We start from the raw sequence: 27,103 nt of genomic DNA, 5'->3' as shown, positions 1-27,103 counted from the left end.
ACAAACTGAAAATGTAGATAGGCACAGTTTAATGGGACAAAGCCAACATGGATTTAGCCAAGGGAAGTCTTGACTCACAAATTTGCTACTTTTTTTGATGGCGTAAATAAACATGTGGCTAAAGGTGAGCCAGTTGATACAATGTATCTGGATTTCCAGAAAGCATTTGACAAAGTCCCTCATGAGAGACTTCTTGACCCATCTTCTCCTTCCCTTATTTGTTGTGATTTTAACTTCCTAGTGGTGAGGCTTACTGATGGCCTCTGCTGGTGGAGAGATGAAATGAATGCATGCTGAGGCTGGGAATGGCCAATCCATTACTACCTCTATATCCTCTTCTTCCAACGTTTGTCCCTCTATCTCACTTGGCTATGGGTTTTCTACACTATCTACCACTCCCTTCTGAGTATTTGTGTGGTAAGGGTTGTGGGAGATATTGCCCTCCCTGCTCTCAGAAGCCCCTCCACTGGGCTCCCATTGGTCCTGGTCTTCACCATGGCTGATGGGAAATGAAGTTCATCATTCTTTTCCCCTGTCCTGAGGGCTGTGTCTGCCTCTGTGCCATGTACTTCTGCTGCTCTGGCTCCAGATATTTGGGCCTCATGGTGAAGTGGTCCTGTCACACCAGGCAGAGTCTCTCAAAAAGCTTCTAAGAGCTCTTGCTAGGAACAATGTTCTCTTGGGATCATAATCTGACAGGGGGAGCAGTCTAAGATGCCGTGGTCTGCTCCTAGGCAGATAGCCCATCTATCTAGGAAACATAGAAACATGATGGTAGAAAAAGACTGCGTGAACCATCTAGTCTGCCCATCCACCCAATTTATTTAACTTTATAATTCCCATCACTCCCTTAGAGGTCCCCTGTATTTATCCCATGCTTTCTTAAATTCAGACACAGTTTTTGTCTCAACCACTTCCACTGGGAGGCCGTTCTATGCATCCAGCACCCTCTCTGTAAAGAAATATTTCTTAAGATTAATCCAGAGTCTACCCCCACTTTCACCCTTATCTCATGTTCCCTCATTCTAGAGCCTCCTTTCCATTGAAAGAGACTTACCTCCTGTGCATAGAAATCTTTGAGATATTTAAATGTCTCTACATATCTCCCCTATCTCATCTTTCCTCTAGGGTTAGGTCTATGACCATATGCTTCAGAATGAAGACCATTGCCCATTTTAGTAGCCTCCCTCTGGGCAGACTCCATCCTGTTTATATCCTTATGAAGGTGCGATCTCCGGAATTGTGCACAGTATTCCACGTGAGGTCTCACTAAGGACCTATACAGGGGCAATATCACCTCCCTTTTCCTGCTGACCAGTGCTCTCCCTATGCAGCCAAGCATCTTTCTGGCTTTTACTATCGCTTTATCCACCTATTTGGCCACATTAAGATTGTCAGATACAATCACCCCCAGATCTCGCTCTTCCTTCATGCTTAGAAGTATTTCATCTCTCCCTTGGGTTTGTGCATCCTATATGCATTACTCTGCATTTTTTTAGCGTTAAATCTTAGCTGCCAGACCCTAGACTATTTCTCCAGCTTCACTAGATCCCTCCTCATGTTTCCACAACTTCTTAGATGTCCACCCTGTTCCAGATTTTGGTATCACTGGAAAAAAGACAAACCTTTCCTGACAATCCTTCTGCTATGACATTCACAAAAATGTTGAAAACAACCGGTCTAAAGACCAATCACTGAGGCACAGCACTGGTAACACCCCATGGGTCATGATAGACCTAACTCTGCCACACAGTCGGCAGTATCTAAATCACAGGCCTTCCAAGGCATCAGACAAAAAAATAAGTGAAACGAGCAAAAAACTTGAAGGCTAGTCAAAATGCAACCGGACTGTCCTGGGACACTAGAACTGGTGCGTTATGTGGCCAACAGAAAAATAAACTTAAACCTACTTAGAGGACTAGAAGGTGAAAAACAACCTATAAGGCCCTTTGAGGACAGATTCTGCAGCTCCAGAAAAACTTTCACCTTTGCAGCTGAGAGACAGATGAACCATGACTTAAAATACGAGACTTAGGTGTCCTGCATAGAATGTGGGGGAGTGGCAGGTGCTGCACATGCCCAGTAGGGCATGTCTAATGCTTCTAGAAGCTTTGATGTCAAAATTCTGAGCCAATGGGGGGGACACAAACACGGGAGGAGAGTTTGTGCCATCGGCTCCTGTTTGGGGCCTTCCTTCCTCTGGAGCCACTGCTGGTGACATCAGAGAGCTGCGCCTGACCTGACCATATAACACCAGACAAAAGGGCGCGTGGCTTATGGAGTTTTTTCTTCTTTTGCTTGTTTTATGCCCCCCCCCCCCCCCCGCAGTGAGTATTTCCTCTCTTCGTTTGATTTCTTTTTTGGCTGTCTATGGGAAAGAAAAGAAAGGGGATTTTTTTTTAGACCCTCTCCTATCTGGGTCTGGCACTCCTTCTTCTATGCCTCTACCGGCCATCTCTGAATTTATGATGCCCAAGAATGTGCAACAATCCGGGGCCTCTCGGCTTAGCACGTTCGGTGCTTTTGCGAGTGGGGATTCCATCTCCCTTAGCCCGGATGTTAGAGCTCCTCCTGGGCTTCAAATGCCCCCCCCCCCCCAGGTTGAAGATCCTGGGGGGAGGTCAGGATGAGCCAGGCAATTTTTGATAATATTTCCACCTCTACCTCTTTGCCATTGGTCACTTCTCCTGACTTCAGTCTTATAAAGCCTGCAGTAATTACTAGGCACTCATTGTGGTCAGCAATTATGGGAATGAGCAGTTTGCTCTCAGGAAAGATCGACTCCGTATTATCTAAATATGAAGATCTACGTAACCAGGTAGTAGTCCAGGATCAAAGACCACGATGAGAAACTTAAAATCTTGTCGGATCAATATGATGAACTGCAGAAACATCAAGTTTCCCTGATAAGGGATAAGGAGTGGTCTTGTCGTCGACTTGAAAACCTGGGCAATCACTCTGGGAGATTTCATTTAAGGTTTTTACATTTCCCTAAGTTGACTTGTTATCCCCGCTTGAAATGCTAAAAAGATTCCGTTTGGATATTTTTAAAGTTCCTGTTGAATCTTTTCCACCTGTATCAAGGGATTTTTATCTCGCTGAGAAAATCAAAGATAAGGATGTTGGCACTGCTGATCACACCGCTGTCGATAATGCAGGTGGGGACGGGGTAGATTTAACTGCTCTCTTACAGAATTCACAGCTTGAAGTTAGATCCTGAGCAACTCTCTTAGCTGTTTTTGCTTTAGAAGCTGATAAAGAGTGGACATAAAAAAATGTATTTTCATTTAAATTCTTGTTTATTTTTAGGACCAAAAATCTCTAAATTTCCTGATGTTGCCAGATCCACTCAACTTAGCCGGAAAAAGTGTCTTACCTTGCCTCAGAGAGGGTTAGCTCTGGGTGCAACGTTTGCCTTGCGATTTCCCTGTAAATGTCAAGTTAAATGGAATGACAACAAATATGGAGACTTTGACTCTAGTCAGCTGGAAGGTTTTCTTTCAAATAGAGAATAGCCATCAGCTATTAACTGGAATTCTTGAGTTGCATCTCTAGCAGTATAAATTCAATTCTGGGGTTCATTTTTTTTTTTGTTCAGTTTTCTTTTCCTATGAGTTCCCCCAAACTTTGGGGCTCTAACGTTATCTGTTTATACTTCTTGAAGTTTTTTTCTTTTATACTATATGGGCCAGATATTCAAACCTACGCGCAGGCGTAGATTTGTGCGCACAACCCAGCGCGCACAAATCTACGCCCGATTTTGTAACACGCGTGCGCAGCCGCGCGCATGTTATAAAATCCGGGGTCGGAGCGCTCAAGGGGGGTGCACACTTGTGCACCTTGCGCGCGCCGAGCCCCAAGGGAGCCCCGATGGCTTTCACCGTTCCCTCCAAGGCCGCTCCGAAAAACTTTCCTTCCGCACCCACCCCCCAGCCCTACCTAAATCCCCCCACCTTTGTTTTCAAATTTACGCCTGCCAACTTGCGCGCACTGGCTGGCTGCTGGCGCGCGAACCTCCGGCACGACCGCTGTGCCGGAGGCCTGGGTCCCGCCCCTGGACTGCCCCTGGACCTGCACCACGCCCACACCCTGCCTCCTTCCCGCCCCTTTTTCAAAGCCCCGGGACATACGTGCTTCCCGGGGCTTGCGCGCGCCGCCGAGCCTATGCGCGCAGGGGCAGGTTTTCGGGGTTATAACCCTTTGAAAATCTACCCCACAGTGTATTACTTAAAGGTCAAGTGAATTTTCTTTGACTTGTAAATCTAAATATGAATAAAGAAAGAGTTTAAAAAAATAAAAATTCTGTGCCAAGCTCCATCTGATGTCGCCCATGTATGAAGACTGCCTTCCTGCTTGTCCTCAGAGAATTTGTGGATCCCCCACTAAATTTTCCTTCTGTGGGTTTTATTTTGCCAAATACTTCATCAAGCCTTTCAAATGTTCCCAGGTTTGTTAAAATATTTCAAGAAATTGGAACATCCCTAGCTCCAGGAACATGGGAGGATCCTTCTTGTTACTGTGTGGAAGTAGAGCTAACAATCCCAGGATGATCTCTGTCTCTAGGAAGCTATTGTTTCAAACACTTTTCGGTCTAGAATCAGTGCGTGTAGCTGTAATCTGCAGCACACTTATCTCTCTCATAGAACTGGTAGAGGTAGGCCTTGGGTGGACTTTCCTCACTGGTCCCACTGCAAACCATATTCTCATATGACTCCAAAATAAAACACGGGATCCCTCAAATTGATTCTAACCGTCTTGTTTATTACCTAGATCATAGGATACAGTCGCCTATAAGTGTTTTAAATAAATAAATTCACTTTCTTGAATACATTTAACATGACTCACAGAAATTCCAGATAGGAGATAGTTGTTCACAATTCAATTAAATCCCATGTTGCTGGTGCATCAAAAAAATGTTACTTCTGTCTGTTGCAATTTTAGCATCCAATGTCAGGCATACTGGGCCAGTGCAAGAGTATTTGGCACCCTAGGTAAACGCTTCCTCATGCATCCCCTCCCTAACTTACCTAGTGGCAGCAGAGGCTCCAACACAGGTGCTCCCTTCTTTGACATTGGCACAACACCCCTCTTGGCCTTGTGCTGGCAGGAGTTTGCCACCCCCAAACGTTTGGTGCTCTGGGCGACCGCCTAGTTCGCCTAATGGAAGCAGCGTCTCTGCAGGCACAGTGCTCACTTAATCTTAGGTCTCTCTAAGCCATGGACTAATGCAACCACATGGTACTCACAGAAAGATGGTTTGCGCCATGCCTCAGCAAGAGTAGTTGGCAAGGTCCTTCCTGGAGCTCGTCAATGCTCTACGGGGAGCTGGGAATCCTCTAAGGCTGCGTGCTGGAGCGAAACATCTTGCCTGTTTCCGAGCTCTCCAAAGAGTGACTTTATGAAAACTGCAGCATGCTCCGATAAAATAACAAAATAACAACCCCACAAGGGGCGCTAGAGTATCATTTTAATTATTAACCATGAGCTACCTAGTGATTAAAGAAAACTGTCCTCAGCTTGGACTATTTCCATGATTCTAGAATATCTCCTATGGTCTCTTCCAGCCCTGAGTTGCTTTGATTCTAGATGGCCTCCTGAGATCACTTCTAATCTGATCTTTCATTCTAGATGACTTCTTGAGGTCTCTCCCAGCCTTAATTTTCTAGAATTCTGGATGATCTCTCGAAGTCCCTTCTGTTTTTATTTTTGCATGAGTCTTTGTGACCTCTCAAGGTTGCTTCCAGCTCCACCGCTGCATGATAATATTTTCTGCTTTGTTTCTGCAGGAGCTGAGAGGACATCCGTAAAACAGTGGCCACCGTTCCAGGTCACTCTTGCCAAGAGGTCTGTCAATATACATTGCACGGTCGCCTGTGTGTACTCGCCAGAATATGCCAGCTTTACCCTCCGCTTCTACAAACTGGACTCAGAAGGGAAGTCAGTCACCCTGGATGAGGGTGTCAAACATATAACTAACCCTCCTGCCATAAACACAACAGTGGAGTTCAACTATAGCTGTTCTGTGAATCCCACGAGGGACGTCGCCATCAAAGACACCTACTACTGCAATGCCACATGGCAGAGTGAGACGAAAATAGGTGGTGGGATCTTTATCCATGTAATAGGTAAAGTGTGTGGTACACTATGAAGCCCCCTGGGGTTCAACTGGGGGAGTTCCCTCATTCCACCTCATCCTTAACGAGGAAGAGTATCAATGATTTCTCCCCGTCATCCATAGGTCGTTGTTGAGGTATAGCCTTTCCCCCTTGTAGAAATAGACACCAATCACCTGATAGTCTTGGAAAGAGGACGCAACCTTTATTAGTGAGGGTCTCAGGGAGTCCATGTACAACTCTGCTTATATAGATACAGCACAGACACACCTCGGCTCGTAGTCACTGTGCCGCTTCCTTTATTCCACTCTGCTCATAGATTCTTAGGCAAATTAGAAGTGGATTATCAGATTACAGCGGCACTCTGATAGGCTGCCCACATATAACAAATCAGTATAGACATACAAGCCTTGTGGACGGCTCACGATCAGTAACCCTTGTTATTTTTCTGGCTGCAGTGCATATTCTCAGTTTGAACACCACTGCCCCGCAGCCAAGGAATTAATCCCAGCAATCCTCCTTATATTTTCTTACACTCGTTCTCATCCCACCTCTGCTACCTATCTCACGGGCCGATACAGTAAAGTCCGCGGAAGAGCGGACGAACGCCTGCTCTCCCAGCGCACGCACAGGCCACTCTCCTGTGCGCCTGTGCAAAAGGAGGCGCTAGGGACACTAGCATGTCCCTAGCACTTCCTTTTGGACCAGAGCGGCGGCTGTCAGCGGGTTTGACAGCAAACGTTCAATTTTGCCGGCGTCGGTTCTCGAGCCCGCTGACAGCCACGGGCTCGGAAACCAGACGCCGGCTAAATTGAGCATCTGGTTTTCGACCCGACAGCCGTGGGCCGATTTCAAATTTTTTTTTTACTTTTGGAAACTTTCGGGACCTCCGACTTAATATCGCCATGACTTTCCCGGTGCCCAAAGAAATTAGCGCCTACCTTTGAGTAGGCGCTAATTTCTGAAAGCAAAATGTGCGGCTTGGCTGCATATTTTGTTTTCTGAATCGCGCGGGAATACCTAATAGGGCCATCAACATGCATTTGTATGTTGCAGGCGCTATTAGGTTCAGGGGGATTGGACGCGCGTTTTCGGCCCCTTACTGAATAAGGGGTAACGCTAGCGCGTCAAAAATGCGCGTCCAATGGTGGGTTAACAGTGCGCTCCGACTGTATTGGCCCGTCACTGTGTGACTCAATACTGAGAGCACAGAACCGAAACACCTGCGAACCCAGGTTCCAGCCCTAACTTTGCCAACAGTCTCATTGCGCGTGACCTAATGCAGAGGGCACAGAGCTATGATGCTTCCAGACTCAGGTTCTGATTACACCTCTGCCACCAGCACACTGTGAGACCTACAGTAACTTCAGGATCAGGACTTTGCAGCTCCTTACAAAGTTCTTGTACTGTGCCACTGTCAGAGGGCACTCTGGGGCCGATGTTAATAAAACCCGCTCCAAATTTATTGCCAATTTTTTAATGATGTGCATGTTAAAATCTCATGCAAATTAAACAGGTGCTAAAAATTTGTGGTATTCCCGAAAAACATGCAAAAATCGGTGTTAAAACTAATCTGGAAAACCCTGCAGTAAAAACAGCACTAGTTAGAAAAAGGCTGCAGTGTTCCCTATTGGCTGGTACAAGTGGTGGCCTGTGCTGTGATTGGTGGCACACACATGTCCATCAATTTTCTTGGACACGCCTCCTAGCATGGATATAAAAGGCAGCCTCTTCCAGGCCCAGTTTGTCAGTGCTGATTGGTGTTAGGGGAGCTCTCGACCCAGGCGTTGGAGGTTGTTCTTGGAGCATTGTGATTGTTGAGTGGTGTCTTTTTGTGCTGCTTGTTTTTCCCTTGCTGTTTCTCATTCTTTTGTCTGTGTTCTTGAGTGAATCATTATAGAGTACATCTGATTTCAGCTATGCAAGTATCGTTTCAACGTGAAGGACACAATTTTAAAAGCGGCATAGCTGAAAAAAAGAAGATATTTCCCCTGACGAAGGGTTCTGTCTGAAACGTGGCCTCGCTGGGAGGGCAGTAAGACATTACGTTTTGATGTCGCATAGAAATCTGTTATTGCTCACCCCACCAGGAGGGCAGAGTTAGCAATCTGTTATCGACCTGCTCCTTCGAGGGGAGGAGTTGGCAGTCTGATATGGCTAACCCCGCCAGAAGGGCAGAGTTGGCAACCTGGTATGCGCTGGTTCCTGTAGAATGAAAGAGTAGCACTCTGCTATAATTCTGCTTTGGAGTTTAGCAATCGACACAGATCCGCTAGGGAGTTAGCACTTAATATAATCTCTATACTGAAGTAGCAATCTGTTATGGATCTGTTCCCTTGAAGAAGGAGTAACAGTGAAGATACTCCCTAGGCAGAATTAGTGATCTAATGTGGGTTGGCTCCCACAGAGTGGTAGATGATATAATACCGCTCTATTAGTGTAAGGAATGGACACTTAGTAGAAATGGTGAATCCCTGGGCCGATGGCAGATGACAGCGCCCCCAAGAGGAGATCCTGAGAGGAACCACCGGCTAGGCTGGAGTATTGAGGCTAAGACTTTCCAGCCTCTCTGGAAGCACCTATTGACCTGACTATCCACATGAATTTAAAGTTCCAGGAACAAGCCCAGGAAAAGAAGACTTCCCACTGACCTATCCATTTGGCTACTGATTTCCAGCACCCCCTAAAGTCTGCCTCGGATCCGATGATGGTTATCACCTCCGAAGAACCCTTGGCTCTCAGAGGAAGAGAAACGAGGGCAAAGACAGCATAAACTCTGTCTCTATTGTGCCGCACAGGGGCATTTTATTAGCCACTGTCCCGAGAAGTCATGAAAACATCTGAACGGGGGCTTATTTGGGAAGACAGTCCTGAGACACCCAGTCCTCTCACTGCAGCCGGTAGTGCCTGTGTGCCTTTCCTTTGGGGAGACCACTGTTCAAACTGAGGCTTTACTAGATTCTGGAGCGGGGGGCAGTTTTAACCGGGAGTGATTGCTGCACCAGTATGGCTGGCCCTCCACCACCATGTTGACCACAGTCCACACCATCTCTTCAGTGTATGGCAAGTCTCTGCCTGGTTGCTTGACTAAAGTCAACTTGGTCATCACCATGCAGACTGGTCTTCATCAGGAAAATATTGAGGTTTACCTTCTTCCCAAAGTGGTCAATCTTGTCATTCTCAGGTTACCTTGGTTCTGGATCTATCAACAATATAAATTACCCACTGGAGACTCTCTTGCCAGGAGCGTAGTTCTGCTGGCTTGGACCATCTTGCCTGAACTGCTAGGTTGGCCACTTCAGTATACTACACATCGATGTGTACAATTAGCCACAGCCTAGGACCCTGTCGCCTCACAGCTCTGCCAACCACCAGATTCCTCGAAGCCCTTCGTCCTGGAGGTAGAAGCCACTGCCATGGAAGCAGGGGCTGTTCTCTCTCAACATGATGACTCAGGGACCCACCCATGAGCCATGCTTTCCTTTTTCAAAGGTTTCCCTCCTGCAGAAAAGGATCAACGGGCTGATACTCTTTCCTCCAAAACCTCCTCATCTGGAACTCATGCCTAATCACCCACTTTCCCAGATGGAAAAACTATTCCATCATCATTCTTCTTAGCGTGAGTTTTCCTGTCTCCGCCTACAGTTCACAGCTTCCCTGTTATGGACTGGTGGACCCCCTATGGGTCCCCAGACCACAGATTGGGAACCACTGGTCTAGAGTGGAAACCAGATAAATGTGCTTTCACACTAAAAAACAAGTGCTGAGATATCTCCCCACTAACACGGCACATTATATTGCCCTGTAATAGCAAATACCCTCTTTTACATGCGATTTGCATGCACCCGTACAGAGTGTACTGTGAATTTTTTCAGCTTTCAAACCCATATTAGATGCTCGAGTAAGGTTAGCACTGAAAAACCTGCGCTAAATCCGGAGTAAAATCCCACGGTAGATTCAGCACGGCTTATAATGTTTATAAATAATCAACATTAGGCTTATCATGGTGCTTGTTCATGTCTTCTGATTTCTTTCTTTCTCTTCTCCTCAGACAAAGGGTATAAGCCACCCCGAAAGGATTATCAGTCCCTCCGTTACTGCCTTATTGCCATCTCCAGCATCCTGGCAGTCCTGGGCTGTGCAGAGACAGTGGTACTACTGCTGTGGAAGAGGAAGGTAAGCCAAAGAGAATGGATATGTGTGTGTGCGCGCGTGTGTGTGTGAGAGAGAGTGTGTGTGTGTGTTATGATGTCAGAGGCTGATTTGTTCTATGTTCTATTTTATTTGTACCCTGCCTAATCAAACCTAAAAGATCACCCTAAGTGCCTTCAGAGTCTTTCTTTGGGGTGATTGAGAGGGCAGGCAGGGTGAGGGGTTGGACAGTGCTGGAACAGCACACAGTTATTTGTGACCTGTTGAAGTTCTGTGGTGCTTAAGGTCTGCCTAAGCAGGAGTGACCAACTGGCTGCCTGATCCCATCCTGGTGCGACTCCTGCTGTGTGCCTGGACTTGTTATTTCAGTTTTCCTATGAATGCAGGCAGGAACTACAAGTCCAGAAATGCAAGAGGTAAAACCAAGATTTAGTCCATCTGTCCAGATGACATGGAAATGTTGATGGCCACCATCACAGTGGGACGGGATGTCCTGTTTCTTCGAACTCAAGACCACCACATCAGGGGCTGAGAGAAGCAAAGAGCTGCCCTATTAAACGGGTCAGCTCTGAAATTGCTCTCAGATTCAGTAACACCAACAGTTCCTTTTAAATGTTTGCAGTGCTTCCTTCAGCCCTCTAGTGCCTGGTCCTCTTAGATAAGTTAGATGACTAAAATCATAGACATCCTTTCGTGTAAAAGGCCTAAACTTTTTTTCAGCAATTTCCATGGGACTGTAGGGCCAGGCCACGAGAAGAGTCTCCTGCCCAACACTGCACATCATGAGACAGGATGTTTATCACCTAACACTGCAGCCCCCAGAAAGGGTTTTCCACCCAAAACTGAAGCCCAGAAGAAGGTTTTCCTGCCCAGCAATGAAGCCCATAGGCATGGTTTCCCACTCAACTCTGCAACCCATGGGAAGGATCCGTTACTCGTCTCTCATTCAACACTGCAGCCCACTGGAAGGGTTTGTAACTCAATACTGCAGCCCTGGCACATGGATAAATCAGTATCTTCAGCCCTGTAGCAAGTGCTGTGCACTGCAGTGGAGAGGGTCTCTGGCCGAAGCCCTACATCAGGTCTTCTGAACCTCCCCCCCACCGGGCTCAGGCTGCCGCAGAGGCACTGTTCGCCGTCCCCGGAGGGGAGGGAGTCACGGTCATCATTGGGAGCGACACCTGCTGGCCCAGATTTAGAGTCCATGATACAGCGTTGCAGAAGGAGGCCCCCGGGAAGTGGCTCCCAGCTTCAGGACCGTTACTGCAATAAACAGACCAGGAACGGTGGAACGGTTCCTAGTGAAATAGGCTGGCTGAATTAATCCTTCTGGCACCAGGATCCCAGCAGTGGTTCCGACTGAGCTGGAAGAGGAAGGAGGACTCACTGAGCGCAAAAAAAAAGGAAATCTGTGCAGAGTCACAGCCAGGGAATTTATTTATTTATTTATTTAAGTGGTTTTATATACTGATAACCGTATTCACATCGTATCGGTTTACATAGAACGTATAATAATGATAGAGAAAATAAACTGAACAATTTGGTTACATGGCAAACAGAAAAAGGTGAATAACTTTATATGCAGAGTGAACAAAACTGTTGATATAAGTTTATATATATTGGGTTCTATATACAATGTTTGGATAAAAATTTGATGACAAGGCATGTTTAGAGTGAGCCTATGGCCAAGTGAAACAGTACATTTTCATCCTGTACACATCACATGATGGCGAGAGCTGAGAGACTGTTAAATGTTTTTTTTTGTTTTTTTTAATTATTTAAAACATAATGCTATTATTATTTGTAATCTATAAATACACACAAGCTTGAACCTGATCCCAAAAGTGTGAGCCTTAGGTCTGTACGGATGTGATCCTTAACCTCTACCCAACTGATTAGTAATCTCTGCCTTGTAAGGGTTTCAAGAAGAAGTGTGTGATTTTTTTTATTATAATAAACTAACTAGGTTCTGCCAAGCAAAGCCCCAGCATATCTGCGGTGGAGAAACAATATCCATAACCTGCTCATTAGGGAACAGTTATCTAGTGTTGCGGGTTTGTACCGCCGGCCACTCTCCCAGGTCCAATCCATCCGGAATTCCCTGGTTACGTAAAAAAAAACGGATCCACTGGTTAAACCCCTGGGGGGGTGCGTTCCCACAGCTCTTCCTTGCAGCTTCCCCGGTTCCACCCTCGGAGGCTCCCCAGGCCAGGTACTCCAGTCTCTGTTGTCTACACTTTACCCCGTTCCTTCCAGGGTGACACAGCTGCAGGTTCAAAGCCTCTCAACTCAGTGGGTGAGCTGGGTTTAGGCACACATAGTCCCAGTTATCTGGTTGTTTAAAGTCTCTCTAGCTTCCAGGATGTCGCATCTACGGGTACAAATCCTCTCTCCCCAGTGGGTGAGCTGGGTTTAAGCACACACACAGTCCCTGGTTCTCCCAGTAGTTTAAAGTCTCTATAGCTTTATTTTCTTAAACTCATAGGATAAGAAAGCAGCTCTCGCCTTAATCCTCCCTGCACACTGCTCGCAGTTGCTTCCTGCACATCCTAAGCTTGGCCTCGCTCTATGGGCCCGGCTGTTAGGGACCCTACGGCCACCTCCCACCGTAGTCTGAAGCAGGGGTTTGTGCTTCCCCTTTCACTATGGCTGCAACTGCATCCACCCCACGACGGTGTTCACTTAAAACTCCTGACCTGTGGTCTCCGTGAATGTGTACTCATGTATAGTATAAGAATTAGTTATTTGGGGTTAAAACAAAACATAAAAAAAATGTATATAGGGCTTAGTGGAGCAGAGCATGCTGATTAGCTAAATGACACCTTAAAAAATTGTGAGGGATTGCTTTCCTTTTGGTAATCAACAGGCCTTGCAGATTTCCACAACTTCTTGTAAACAGTGCACTTTTGTTAGGAACGCACAATTTAGACGTCCGTGCGCCCAGTACAAATAAATCTTTGAGCGCCAGAAACTCACAGTTCTCCCTAGCGCGCCCTTTTTGTATGCCGCTTCACTTTCTTCCTCATTTAAATATCCCACCAGGCGCACGGGGGACGTGGATGCGCGCGCGTTAGGAAAACGGGCGGTCAACGTGAGCGCCCGTGTTTTGCACACGACAGCCTAAGAGCGCGCGAGTCCATGGGACCCGACATTTTGCGCTGCTCTCAAAGTCTCGCAAGGAGCACAAGCCTTTCGAGTGCCACGTTCTGTGGAAGCTGGGCGGTGCTGGCAGAGGAAAAGAACCCTGCTCTGTTCTGGTACCTGCGGCGGCAAGGTGAAGCGGGGGAGGGCAATCTCACTGGCGCTCTGAAAGGCCCCTGCACGTCTAGCTCCCGGCTCATGGAAGAATGTACTTATTGATTTATTTTGGTTCCATACCATCGTTCTGACAAACGATCACAGGGGGGGGAGTTTACAAATTCCGAAATACCAAGTATTTGTTAACACAAAGTATAACAAAGGAAAACAATTATAAAAACAAAACATAACAATTAGTTGGTAATACTCAGTCCATTTGCAGCCAGAAAGTTGAAAGGGAGCCAACGAGGGGTCAACACTGCTGAGGGAGGTTTTTTTTAATTAATTTTTTTTTTTTAATTATTTTAAGGAAGTCACGGATTGCTCAATCAGGAAAAAAAAATGCTACCGCCTAAAAAGGCATAGCACTTATAAGCCAGCTCTGGCGGCATCCTTCGGGCAGTGCTGCCTATAACTGGGGCCATGTTGGCCATAGCTGGCTGTGGCTCTGAATTGGTGCCTTGAGTTCTGTCCAACTAAAGCAGAAGGTCCTCGTTAACCAAGGCAGGCTGAGTGTCACACAGGGAGCAGATATAAACCAATAGAACCCACTACTATAGCCCTACTACACAGGGACTAGAAGCACAGCATGCGGTTTATAGAAACATAGAAACATAGAAATGACGGCAGAAGAAGACCAAACGGCCCATCCAGTCTGCCCAGCAAGCCATGCACTTTTTTTTTCCCTCTTACTTGTTACGCTTGGCTCTTAGTACCTTTTAGTTTTATTTCCCTTCCACCCCACCATTAATGTAGAGAGCAGTGTTGGAACTGCATCTAATTGAATATGTAGCTTAGTTAGGGGTAGTAACCGCCTCAATAAGCAAGCTACACCCATGCTTTTGTTTACTCAACTATGTAATTTAGTCCTTGTTGATTGTTGTCTATATATATATATATAGATACTCTTTTCTACATTGCCCCTGCCGTTGAAGCAGAGAGCTATGCTGGCTATGTGTTGAAGGTGAAGTAACAGACTTTCTCCCTGCCATTGAAGCAGAGAGCTATGCGTTGAAAGTGAAGTATCAGACTTTCTCCCCTGCTGTTGAAGCAGAGAGCTATGCTGGCTATGCTTTGAAAGTGAAGTAACAGACTTTCTCCCCTGCCGTTGAAGCAGAGAGCTATGCTGGCTATGCGTTGAAAGTGAAGTAACAGACTTTCTCCCTGCCATTGAAGCAGAGAGCTATGCGTTGAAAGTGAAGTATCAGACTTTCTCCCCTGCTGTTGAAGCAGAGAGCTATGCTGGATATGCGTTGAAAGTGAAGTAACAGACTTTCTCCCCTGCTGTTGAAGCAGAGAGCTATGCTGGCTATGCTTTGAAAGTGAAGTAACAGACTTTCTCCCCTGCCGTTGAAGCAGAGAGCTGTGCTGGCTATGTGTTGAAAGTGAAGTAACAGACTTTCTCCCCTGCCATTGAAGCAGAGAGCTATGCATTGAAAGTGAAGTATCAGACTTTCTCCCCTGCTGTTGAAGCAGAGAGCTATGCTGGATATGCATTGAAAGTGAAGTATCAGTATCAGACTTTCTCCCCTGCTGTTGAAGCAGAGAGCTGTGCTGGATATGCGTTGAAAGTGAAGTATCAGACTTTCTCCCCTGCCGTTGAAGCAGAGAGCTATGCTGGATATGCGTTGAAGTGAAGTATCAGACTTTCTCCCCTGCCGTTGAAGCAGAGAGCTATGCTAGATATGCATTGAAAGTAAAGTATCAGGCTTATTTGGTTTGGGGGTAGTAACCGCCGTAACAAGCAAGCTACACCCCGCTTTTTTGTGAATGCAAATCCTTCTTTTTCTTTTCCACATTTCCTCTTACCGTTGAGGTTTAGAGCAATGTTGGAGTCGCATTAACTGTTTGTATGTATATTGAATAAGGGTATTATCTCCAGGTTTAATCTCTGTTCCTTCATGTTTATGCAGGGCTACCCTCTACGGTCACAGAGGAATTCTCACCAGAAGCGCACCTGTCAGCCAGAGGCAGCCCCGTGCGCTTCCAGTGTACCAGAAGCGTGCAAGGACAGCTCCCTCTATACGGTGAGTCACACGTGACTGGAATGCTCTGCCCCCTGATCTAAGACAAGAACCCTGTCTATTGACGTTCAGAAAAAAACTCAAGACTTGGCTGTTTCAACAAGCCTTCCCTTAATTCAGGCCCATCTCAATTATAATCATATACCAATGCCCTTTATCCAATGCTCTCCTTCACAGATATTGTAAACGATTTGTTATTGCTATAATTATCGAGTTATCTTCTGCTATTGGCTCCTCTTCCCCCCAGTTCCAGTACCCCTGTTTTATTGTAACTTTTGCCTTCCTCTGTGTTTTGGTTAACGTTATTACCCTTTGTTCCTTGTAAACCGATATGATACGATCTGTATCATGAATGTCGGTATAAAAAAAAAAAGAAAGCACTAAATAAATAAATAAATAAAATGACGTGGCAGGTACTGTGGAGGACCTCACCAAAGATCTGAGATGCTTCTGTAAGGCTTGGAGGTCTCTCTTAGGACTGCTTTCCGCTTCCTGGTGACGCTAGCAATGTCACCGGGATAGAAGAGACCTAGCCCCATCCATCTCTCCCTTCCTGCTTCGCTGCCCCCTTTGTGTAATTCTCTGCCTGGAATCTGATGCACAGCTCAGGTCCTCCCCTCTTCTGAGACAGCTGGTAAGGGTATTTTGGAGAGCAGGGGACTGAGGGGGCAGCTGCTAGGGGCCCTTTTGTTAAAATATTTAACGACAACGAAGTGTGATTTGGCAACTGAAGCGGAACTGGCGAGAGCCCCTTGATAGGAAGTTGGCCAAAAATCGGGCGCTGGGTGGTGCCCAGAAATGCCGGAAGGTACCTCTGTACATTGTGTTTGAACTGCAGCTCGTTGTGCAACTACAAGTGGGCCCACGGCTTCACACGATACCAAATGATGGCGTGTGTTCACCACGTTAACAGCATGCCTGCCGAGCGGGTATTTTTTTTATTGGAAACTCAGCATGCTCGCATAATATCCAGGCACATCCCCGAGGAGAGGAGAGACAGGGGAGATACGACACAGGCCTTGGAACTGGGAAGGCATTAACGAGGCAGAAGAAACAAAGCTTTCCCGATGGAGCGGAAGCTGCAGAGGTCGTGAAAGGAAACCCCCAAGAGGGCGGGCTCAGAAAGCGAGTCCGGAAATGCTTCTTCGTGCAGAGGGCGGTGGACGGAAGGACGGAAGGACGGAAGGACGGAACGCCCTCCTGGAGGCGGTGATGATGGAATTCCAAGGGGCAGGGGAGGAACACAGAGGATTCCCTACCAGCTAAGGGGCAGAACTGATGAGAAGGGGGCAACCTGTGTTAACTGGGGCAAAGTGGTTGGACCGCCATTTGCTGTTACTGTGGAACACCCCCCCCCCCCCCCCTCCAACTGCCTTCTCCACCAAGCACCTTTTTTTCCTAGGTAAAATGTTATGAAAGTATGTGGGCACCTTCAGACGGCTGCAAATCCACTTATAGGGATCTGGGATGGGAAATCCTCCAGTGTACTCGCGACTAAAGACGCGTGGTGCCAGATCGCGGCACAGGTTCCAACCGAGCTGGAAGAAACTGCCAGGTGGAAAAAAAAATAAATAAATAAAAAGAGAGGGATTGTGTTTAAACAGGAAAATAAAGGCTGTACAAGTTCCTGCTGATTCATACCTACAGAGATATAAAGATAAGTCAAGGCTCCCCTTACGCATATTTCATTTCTGCTTTTTCCCAGGGTTTTTCAAGTATTTCACCATCGCTCCTATTGTGCAAATCCTGTGACCACCATCGTTTAATTCGGAGCCGCAAATTCCCCTGAGAAACGAAGCAGAAACTAAAAGCACATAACCCTGCATTCGTCCCAGGGCACCCGTCAGCTGCCCTGACTCTGCACCAATCTGCAAGACGGTTGAAGCGGAAGGTCTTGTTTAGGCCACTATCCGGAGGAAGAGAAGATTTTATGAGGTGGCCGCGTGCTTTCAGATCCACGCAGGCGTGGATCTCGCGGAAAGTAGGCTCCTTTACTTCCGTGTGGAGCTGCATGTTTTGTTTTGGTTTTTTTCATAATCGATTCCGTCATGCAAACTGCCGCGAATGACGTGGAGGGTGTTTATTTTTTTCTCGCTCTGTCGTGTCGAACATTAGTGTGGCTGGGCCGTTCCCCCCCCCCCTGTGGCTCAGGCCGCAGTGCTGTGCATCGCAGTGACGGGGATGCCAGTGGGTATCCTCTCCCCCCCCCCCCCCACCACTGTCCATCCGAGGCCAGTCAGGGACCTGAGCACGCCACAGGGTTTGCCGGTGGTTTCAGGCTCGGGGAGAAATGGAAAAAAACGACTGCCACCGTGTCTGGCCGCCCCGGGCAGACAAATAAGGCAGTGCTGAGAGCAGCTCGAGGCCCCCTTCCAGGCCTGGGACCGGCGAGGATTCCTGCAGCCGCCCGGGCTTGTGGGGGTTTCGGGGGATGGACGGCAATAAAAAGTGGAAATGAGAAAAAAAAAATAATAATCCCAATCAGCCGAGAACATAAATCGTCGTGTGTTCGGAGAGTTTCTCAGATGGAATTTATTGTCCTATCTCCTGTATATTTTTGAAAGTCCGTTTGCTCTTTAGACATTTGGACACCATTGGAGTAAATGCAACCAAGCTTGACAGGCGACACCTTTTCCCCCACAAGAAGGTCGGGCACTAGTTCTCGATGCAAAATGTCGGTCTGCTCTGAGCTAAAGGCTTCAAACTGAGACCTTGGGATATCTTTCCTTCCAGAGGGAAGGTTCATTTATTCTTTATGCATTTGGACGTCACTCAGGTAAATTCAACCAAACTTAGCAGGTGGGGATGTGCATTTCTTTCAAACAAATGCATTTTTTTTTTAATGAAACAGTTTATTTTCAGTTCAGCCTGAATGGAAGGAACTGAAATTAGGTTTACCCATAGATTTGGGGATATTTTCGGTTTGCTGCAAAAGGTTCTCCAAAATGTGAAATAAAATATAACAAGGAGCCGCCCCCACGGGTGCCTCAGGCCCCAAGGAAGAAACTCGGGTCAGCCTTCTTGCTCTGGAGCGGAGAAAAGAGAAGAGTTCTTTCTACCCTTCTGCCCGGTCCTTTCGTTCTGAAGACATCCCACGTCAGCCTGTGCCGAGGTGAGCCCTAAGAAGTTTTTATTCATCTGGAGACCCCCGCTGGGGTCCGTGACCCAGGAAATGAGAAGAGATTTGGGAACGAGAAGAACAAACGACATCCAGACCTCAGGTCTCGCCTGGGAAGGGAACTCCGCTTCATCCAGGAGACCCTTCGTCCACCTGGGATGCTCGACGTTCCCTGCCCTGGAGAGCGAGGCCGTTTCAGGACCCCAGTCCCAAGGGACATATCCACAAGGAACAGGTTTGGAACATGGATGTAACCAGAATCAAGTATGGATGGCACCGATTCATTACCTTGGCAGTTATGCGGTAAAGTTTCATCTTGGAACCCCCGTCCAAAGTTTCCTGTCCGTTTGGCACCTACATCCCTCCGCAGCCTACACCAAGTGAGACAGCACTCGTGGCAAGAGTTACTGCCTACACCTTGGGCCCTGGATATCCTTCCTCCCCCCCCCCCCCCCCCCCCCATATGGAGAATCGACATTCTGGGCTGTTGGACTGTACAAGGACTTGGCTTCAGGACCGAGCGCGACCCCTGCACTTCTCAGGACTACGCTAGAAGAGAGGCGACTTGTGCATCTGCAGCACTGTTTGAAAAAAATGCAAGCAAACTTGGCAGGGGATTACCTTCTGGTACAGAAAAAGGTGACGGATTACTTTTCAACCCAAAACGTCCAGCCTCCTCCGAGCTAGAGGCTTCAAACTGAGACCCTTACACTTAAATTACCACCGAAATGAAAAACCCTGATGGGCAGAAAGATACCGAGTGTTAAAAGAAAGCAGCTTCCTGAGCAGTCAAAATGTTAACAATTAGTTATTGGATATCCTGAGCAAATGTCGGGTAACTAAGCTAGTTATATTCTATTCTTACATGTATACCCCTCCCTAAGGGTCATCCTAAGCAGCTTACCTCATAAAATACATTTCATCAATTGCAAGACAAAAATAATTCAACATTCTATAAATACAAGTAACATTCAATATAAACAACAACAATAATAATAATAACCAATGTCCTATCACACAACTGGGCCTCACTCCCTACTCTCACAGAGTCATGGCAAATCATACTAGCAAAATTATACAGGTGATTGCTATTACATCCCCATAAAGCCATCCCAGAACAATCAGAAGTTCACCTACCTCTTAAACCGCCCACTTCCCTACACAAAGAGATTTATTAACCCTTATGTCACGTGTATGGGATGGGACAACTGATATCAGACTGCATGTACAAGCAATGCAGGAAGACTGGTTTAGGCAGATGGAACAGCCATTTGATCAGCTTGAAATGTGGCTCAGCCATCTGCCATCGATAACCTCATGGCCTTTAATTATAGGCTTTGCAGAGCCTACAGGTCTTCCAGATATCTTCCAAATTCTTGAGTCTGAGGTCAGTTAAAGGTTCACTGTATCCCAGCAGTTTCAGTTAGATCAGACAAGCAAAGGCTTCTGGGACAAGCTGAGTGAACCAAAGGCCTGAACCAAGATCTTCATTATATCACCCCCCCCAAAAAAATGTCTTTTATTCAACAATGATGGACACATGATTTGCATGAAGGAAGTTTATGATTACCCTGGAAACGCAGGACTACAACCAGAACCAAAGCCTTTTCTATTTTAGGCCCAATCTTTGGAATTCCTTACCGTGGGAGATAACGAAGCGAAACAGATTACCTAAGATTTAGGAAGAAAGTGAAGGCTGTGTAAATTTTTAGAAACTTTAAATTAACTTTTTTTTTTTTTATGTACAGTTGTATTGTGAAATAGTGTATGGCGATTGTATTAGTATGTATGTACCATGTAATCCGCCATGATGAACAAGGAAATGCGGAACATAAATATTTATTTACTTATTTAAAACATTTTCTATTTTGCAAACCCATTTTGTTCAGCGACATTTCGTGCAGCAACATAAATAAGTGCATAAACAAACCGCATCTTGGTCTTTCCTGTTGCCCCTGCCTGTCTCCCTTCTGGCAGATGTGCTCCGGTGTGAGGTACAAACATCCCATCACGCGTCCACCTGTCCTTGTAATTCTTATGAGCGGAGTTAAACAGCCCCTGCTGTAAGACCAATACTAACTCAGAGGTGTGCATTGATTGTTTCTCCCAGTCTCTCCAGCCTTGTCAACCTGAGCTTTACGACGTCATTGAAGACGGATCCAATGGCCAAAGAAAGGAGAAGGATCCACCAGGACCAGTAAGAGCCAGGAGGCGGGGGGGGGGAATCTCGTCCTCAGATATCCTCGACAAACGCAACACTGGGCTTAGAACATCTTGGGCTCAAAGGGGACTGGAAGCAGGAGCTCCTGGCATGATTACGAGCAGCACATATCTAATGACCCCAAGGCTGCTACTGAATATAGCTTTAAAGCAGTGGACGCACAGACTGTTAGTGAGCGCAGTTTGGCAACAATGGTAGACTACAATTTGTTACCATAAACGCCATGTTGATGAGGCTATTAGGCAGTACCCCCCCGATGTTAAAAAATAACCGTGCGCCTGATGCGCACATTTTAACCCTCAAAGGTTAACGCCAGCCCCACAGCTGGTGTTAAGTTTTGAGGAGCCTCAAAAGTTGAACTAAAAAGTAGAAAATATTGTGGCGATATTAAGTTGGAGGAAACGCAGAAAGCAGCAAAGTGAAAAAAAAAAAGATGTCTTGCTGACGGTCAGGTTAGGAAAACGGACGGCCGTAAAATTGAGCGTCTGTTTTCCTAACCGGCGCACAGCCACTTCTGCTGGGTGCCCGATGCCGAGGAGGCACTAGGGATGCAAAATTTCCCCGAGCACCTCCTTTTTAAGGCAGCAGCTCATTTGCCTACTGCATCGCGCTTCCGGGAGAGGTGGATGGGGCGCATTGGGAAAGTGGGCGCAGATATTGCATCGCCCTGTTTGGGTGGTGTGCTGGTACATAGGTTTTTAATGAGCCCAGTTCAGGAGGGGTCCTGGGGCAGGGTACACTTTAGGAAGTGGGTGGCTGCACAGGGGGTGTTACTGTGCAGTTTAGGAGGGGTTCCAGTGCACAGGCAATTACTGCTGGTGCACGGAGCTGTTAATGAGCGCAGTTTGGAAGAGTAGCTTGGGCACTGATTATTACAGGGCACGACCGTTTATCCTTCTAACCACAGAATCGGCGTAATCTAGAGGTACAAAACAGCAGAAGGAGCAGAGCAGTTAACGGACAGTCAGGAAAGAAGAAAAGGAGGAAGAAAAACAAGCAAGTGGTCGATGTGGTAAGTGTCATGTGCAAGGGCCGCCAGGGCATGACTAGATCCGTACTTAACCTACATAGAGGGAAAATTAGTAGCCTGCAGTGTCTCTGTCCTGCATCCCCCACAGCCCTCCATTCTGATCGGAGTTATACATGAGGCTCGCGTGAATTCGGCTTGGGGGGGGTGCTGTGGAAGTGCTGGCTTTGTGTGTGACCTGTATTTGTGGGGTGAGGGGGTTGCTGTAGGGAATGGTGGATTAGCTTGAGCTGTTGGGGGAGGGTCTGAGTGTGGTGGAGCTGTAGAGAATGGCAGGGAGAGAGGGACAGTAGGGAGTGGTCTGTTTGAGGGGGGGGCGGCTCTAGGGAGTGGTGGAAGAGTGCTGACTGTGGAGTGTAGGTTGCAGGGTATGGTGGAGGAGTGTTTACTGTGCTGTCAGCAGAAAAGTAACGATTATAGATTCTGTACAGTATATATTTCTTTTTTTAGATGCCAAAACCAGAATCTTATTCAGGATCAAACTTTGAAGGTGTGTATGAAAACTTATGAGAATGGACACTGACCCTCCCTTCTGAGTGGGCACATCTGCAGGAGTCAGTGTGTGTACCTATCACCCTCCTTATCACCACACAGCACCCATTCCCCCACTGATCTCGGCAGAGGGCTTTCCACCTCATCAGGAGCTGGGCGAAGAAGAGAAACAGAGGCGTAGGCGACTCAACATCTGCCTTTATTGTGCAGCCCAGGGGAACTTTGTTAGCCATTGCCCAGAAAAGGTGGGAAACTTTAGAGCCTAGGGTTGGTCGGAGAGGCAACCCTAGGCCAGCGTTTGTCCTCTCCACAGCTAGGGGTGCCAGTTCACTTTTCCTTCCAAGATACCAAGGTGGCAAATTGAGGCCGTTTTGGTTTCCGGAGCTGGTGGCAACTTTTATATATGCAGATTTGGTCTGCCAATGCAATCTTTCGATGGTGTCTTTGGACAAAGCAGTGACCATTTCTTTGGTATATGATGAACCTCTTTCTGGGTCACCTATCGGTGGCTCTAGTCCTATTATGCTCCAGATGGGACTTCTGCGCTGGGAGAGTATCTCCTTCTACATTCTACTGAAGGTCATCAATCCCATTATTTTTGGATTGCCCTGGTTCATGCTTCACAGTCCCTGCGTAGATTTGGGGGCTCTACAGATTTCCTGCTGGGGACCTTTCTGCCAAGAACGTTGTCTCTCCCGCATCCTCCCAATGGTCACTCTAGCTCAGACACAGATCCCAGACCTCCCGGGCCTTCCTGCTCCATACGCGGAGTTTGCGGATGTTTTCAGTAAGCAGCAAGCAGAGACCCTGCCACCTCAAAGGTCTTACGACTGTCCAATTGACCTGCTCCTGGGAAAAATGCCCCCTAGGGGCAAGGTCTATCTGCTCTCAGGCCCTGAAACTGAGGCCATGTTCTCCTACATTCAAGAAAACCTGGAGAGAGGATTCATCCACCCTTCCTCATCTACTGCAGGGACCAGATTCTTCTTTGGGTGCAAGAAAGATGGTTCTTTTCAGCTGTGCATAGACAGAAGCCTCAGTGCCATAACCCAGAAGAACAGGTGTCCATTACCCCTCATCACGGAACTATTCAACCATTTGCAGGGAGCACAGATTTTCTCAAACTGGCCCTCAGAGGAGCCTATAATCTTATTTGAATATGGGCGGGCCAGCAGGCCTTGAGACTACAGAGCCCGGGCAGTTTTAACTGCAGAGAAAAGCTGGCAGAGGAGGAAGAAGAAGCACCAAGTAAGCGCAAATTGCAGACTTCTGCTGTCTGACATCCCCCTGCTAGTGGGAGGACTTCCTGCAGGCCAGGAAGGAAAGAGAAAATGAAGGCTGCAAGGGCCTCAACGTTTCTTATCAGGCTCTCCTCATGCACACCTGTCACTGGCCGGGAAACAGTCTTACTCTCCGTAAATGCCAGAAGTCTAATGGGAGAGTTAGAAATGTATGGCATTATAGGCATCTTAGAGATATTGCGGAAGGATAACTAATAGGGCATTGTGACACTGTGATAGTTATTAGGTATTTGCTTAGTCCATGTGCAGAAAGAAAAGTACAGGATTATAGTTTCCTGGTCAGGGTTCTTTTAGTTCTGGAAAAGAGGGAGATTAAGCCAATATGGCTACCTTGGGACTACAATTTCCAGGTGCCTCCACTTTCTGGGAGGAACAGTAGGGAATAGCTCGAGCAGGGTGTGGCTGGCAGCCAGGTAAAATAAATGAGGCAGCAGGGGAAACAGCAGACAGCCAGCACCATGGAGGAAGATTCATCGGGACACCCAGAGCCATTACTTACAGACAGTGCAGGCCTTAAGATGAGTCGGTTGTTTTATTAAGTGCAAGTGAGATGTGTTTCTTCTACTTGTAACCAGGGGTTAAAATATAAAAATAAGGAGATAAAGAATTTTTTTTTACTCATCTGAATCCTGGGGCTGTAAGAAAGCATTGCTGGAATGTGGCATGCTTTCCCTTTCTCTCACTGACTATGTTGCTACATTGCAGGGGGGGGGGGGGGAAGAAATGTGGCTGTTGTGACCCATATTGGAGGGGACCCTGAAGCTTTAAGTGTAGGTATTGACAAAAAAAAACAGCATCATGTTATCAGTGCTGGCAGGAAAAGAAACAAAATTCCAGGAGACATAATCAGTTTTTTCCCTGTGCAGCTAAGTAGGGGGGGAAGGGCTGAAGAAAGTGAGCTGTGAGAAGAGAGGAGCAGGGTTGCAGATTTTTACTTTCATTTTGCAATGGCAGCCCTATTAATACTGCTGCTGCTAGGAGGATTCCATGCTAAATTGTTTTGCAAATTTGCAGGCTCCACCATTTTGGGAGAGCTCAGCATGTGCAGAGAGACGTTGGACACAGAAGAAAGCAGATCTGTTTTCACAGAGCTCTGTTCACAGGGCCTGTTTTTTTGTGTCCAACAGCAATGTACACAGAGGGAATTCATCTAAACACACTTGAATGAGGATGGATGTGTGACGTGTGTCAGTGAAAGATTTAAATTGTTTTAATTCTAGTCCTTTCTTAGAATAAAATTGATAGATTCAGTTAAATTCGGCCAAATCACAGGATTTTCTTGGCTAATCGAGTCAGAATTGTTGAAAGGAGTTGTTGAATGTAGGAACAATATGTAAAAATCATACTTTGTAATGATTTGGCACTCTTTATGGGATAGTGCATATAAATGCTCTGTGCTCCTGCAGTGAATATTGAAGGGAGATAGATAATTCACCAAAAGAGTGAGAGAGAGAAGAGAGTTTGAGCAGTTTACTGATATCATTATTTATTTTATCTGGGAGACTAAGGAGTCTCTATTTAAATTAAAATAAGTCTGTACAAAGGGACCAGTGACAGGGGAGACTGCCTACATAATTCCTCTAAAAGCTGCATAAATTGTGATGCACCATTTGAATAGAAAGGCAGTGTATTACATATAGAAGTCTGTGAAAGTGACTTAAGGAACATTTATCCTGCAGAAAATCCTATTACTAGCATCTTAGAGCTCATCAGGATCATGATCATCTTAGAAGGTAAAACCCTGAATCAACACAGAGTCAAAATAATGCAAGTGCAAGCCCAAGGAGAGTGTCAGTGTGAAAGTTCAGGGACCAGATAGTGACCAAGTGTGATAGGAGGAGAGAATATTTTGAGTGTGGGAATGAGAATCTTCAGAATGAGAACAGATAACATTTATTCTCTCTCTGAGTTAGAATAGGGTGGATTGCTTATTTTTTTTTTTTATTCCCTTACCAATCCAGCCCTAGTACAATTAAACGGCAGAGACACACCACACATAACAACATATTTAATACATCATCGGAAGATGGGAATGTGATAGTGCAGGTAGGGTACATAAGTTTTATGTTATGTACAGATAGATAGGCTTCAAATGACCTTCAGTCGACGGAGAGAGGATAAATACAGAGCCAGAAAAGATTTCACCGGGGTTTTGTAGTCTGAAATGGAGAGATAGCACTGGAACTTCTAGGGCCCAGCTAAGTGTACACAGCAACCCAAACACCTATTGTCTATCATAAGAGATTAAAGGAAGTAGACACCAGGGATGGATTGGCCTATCGGGGGATCGGGCATCCCCCGGTGGGCCGTTCGCGCTAGTCACGTGGTCTACTGAGCGCGGCCGTGACAGAGCCATGCTCAGCAGACCACGTGGTATCTCCTGGGCCGGCCAATCCCCGGGACGGTCTTCATCGGGAATCCGCCGCTGGTAGACCCCTACACACACAACAGAAGGTAACGTAAAGTGAGAGTGCAGAGTAACAATGTTAAAGTACCTTGATCCACTAGAGAAAGCACAATTTATACAGAACATACTTACTATCCAAATACTACAAGGAGATTGGCTGGAAAACCTGTGACAAGAGACATCGGGAAAGAATCATATTTTGTTTATCAACCAACACCTATTTTTCACACACATCATGCCAGTGGCGATACATTTGACTAAAAGATATATGCAGATATCTATACATTTCTGATGAGAGCTCTCATATAGTAAACTCTGGTACCAGATAGGCGATAGTCATCTTAGAAAGGGAAAAGAGATAAAAGAAAAGGTTTAACAACCATCATTCTCTATGTTGTGAAGAATATTATCTGCTTTGTATGCAATATGTAAAAGGTTGCAAACATTTTGATTGTTTATTCATAATACTGTTTCCTGTAAATAAAGTCTGTCTGAAGTTGGTCTTTCTATGTTAATTCTTCTGACTTATGTCCCAGTTTTTTCTCTGGGCTACTTCAACATGTTCTTGTCATTTATTGAGGCCCCACTATCTGTGCTGAGCACAACAGCAACAGTAGGTATGGTCAGGTTACTGATGTTTTATTTTCCCTATCTGCAGTTAGCCTCATGAGTAACTGCTCATTAATATATCTGATCTCATGATTTGTTTCTTGTTAGAAGCAAGCTAAGAAAAATGGCATATGTATTCTCAGAACTTATAGGCTTTATGTTAAGCCATTATACTAGCAACAATATTAGTGATTATCTTTGTTCCACTAATTTCTATTGCATTTCAGTGTTCTTCACATTAACTAAACAACTCCTTAAATAAATTTTCTACAAGGAGTGATCTGGTAAATTAAATCAGTGAGACTGTCAGTTCTAGGCAAAACAGTAAAGAGATATATACTC

The 27,103-nt window shown here is 46.3% G+C and overlaps 1 protein-coding gene across 1 annotated transcript in view; it reads left to right on the top strand.

Moving 5' to 3' along the window:
- The window catches only part of NFAM1 (NFAT activating protein with ITAM motif 1), a 29,302-nt gene extending 2,649 nt beyond the window's left edge, over positions 1-26,653 (top strand). The window contains exons 2-7 of the mRNA XM_029581267.1: positions 5,787-6,125; positions 10,165-10,289; positions 15,476-15,589; positions 20,815-20,901; positions 21,833-21,937; positions 22,403-26,653. Of these exons, the coding sequence (XP_029437127.1) occupies positions 5,787-6,125; positions 10,165-10,289; positions 15,476-15,589; positions 20,815-20,901; positions 21,833-21,937; positions 22,403-22,462 (830 nt within the window). The 3' untranslated portion in view covers positions 22,463-26,653. The remainder of the gene's footprint in view (positions 1-5,786; positions 6,126-10,164; positions 10,290-15,475; positions 15,590-20,814; positions 20,902-21,832; positions 21,938-22,402) is intronic.
- The last annotated feature ends 450 nt before the right edge of the window (positions 26,654-27,103 follow it).

This window comes from Rhinatrema bivittatum, chromosome 16 (genome assembly GCF_901001135.1).
Source record: "Rhinatrema bivittatum chromosome 16, aRhiBiv1.1, whole genome shotgun sequence".
In the NCBI taxonomy this organism is placed as follows: domain Eukaryota; kingdom Metazoa; phylum Chordata; class Amphibia; order Gymnophiona; family Rhinatrematidae; genus Rhinatrema; species Rhinatrema bivittatum.
This window is presented reverse-complemented; position numbering and strand designations above follow the sequence as displayed.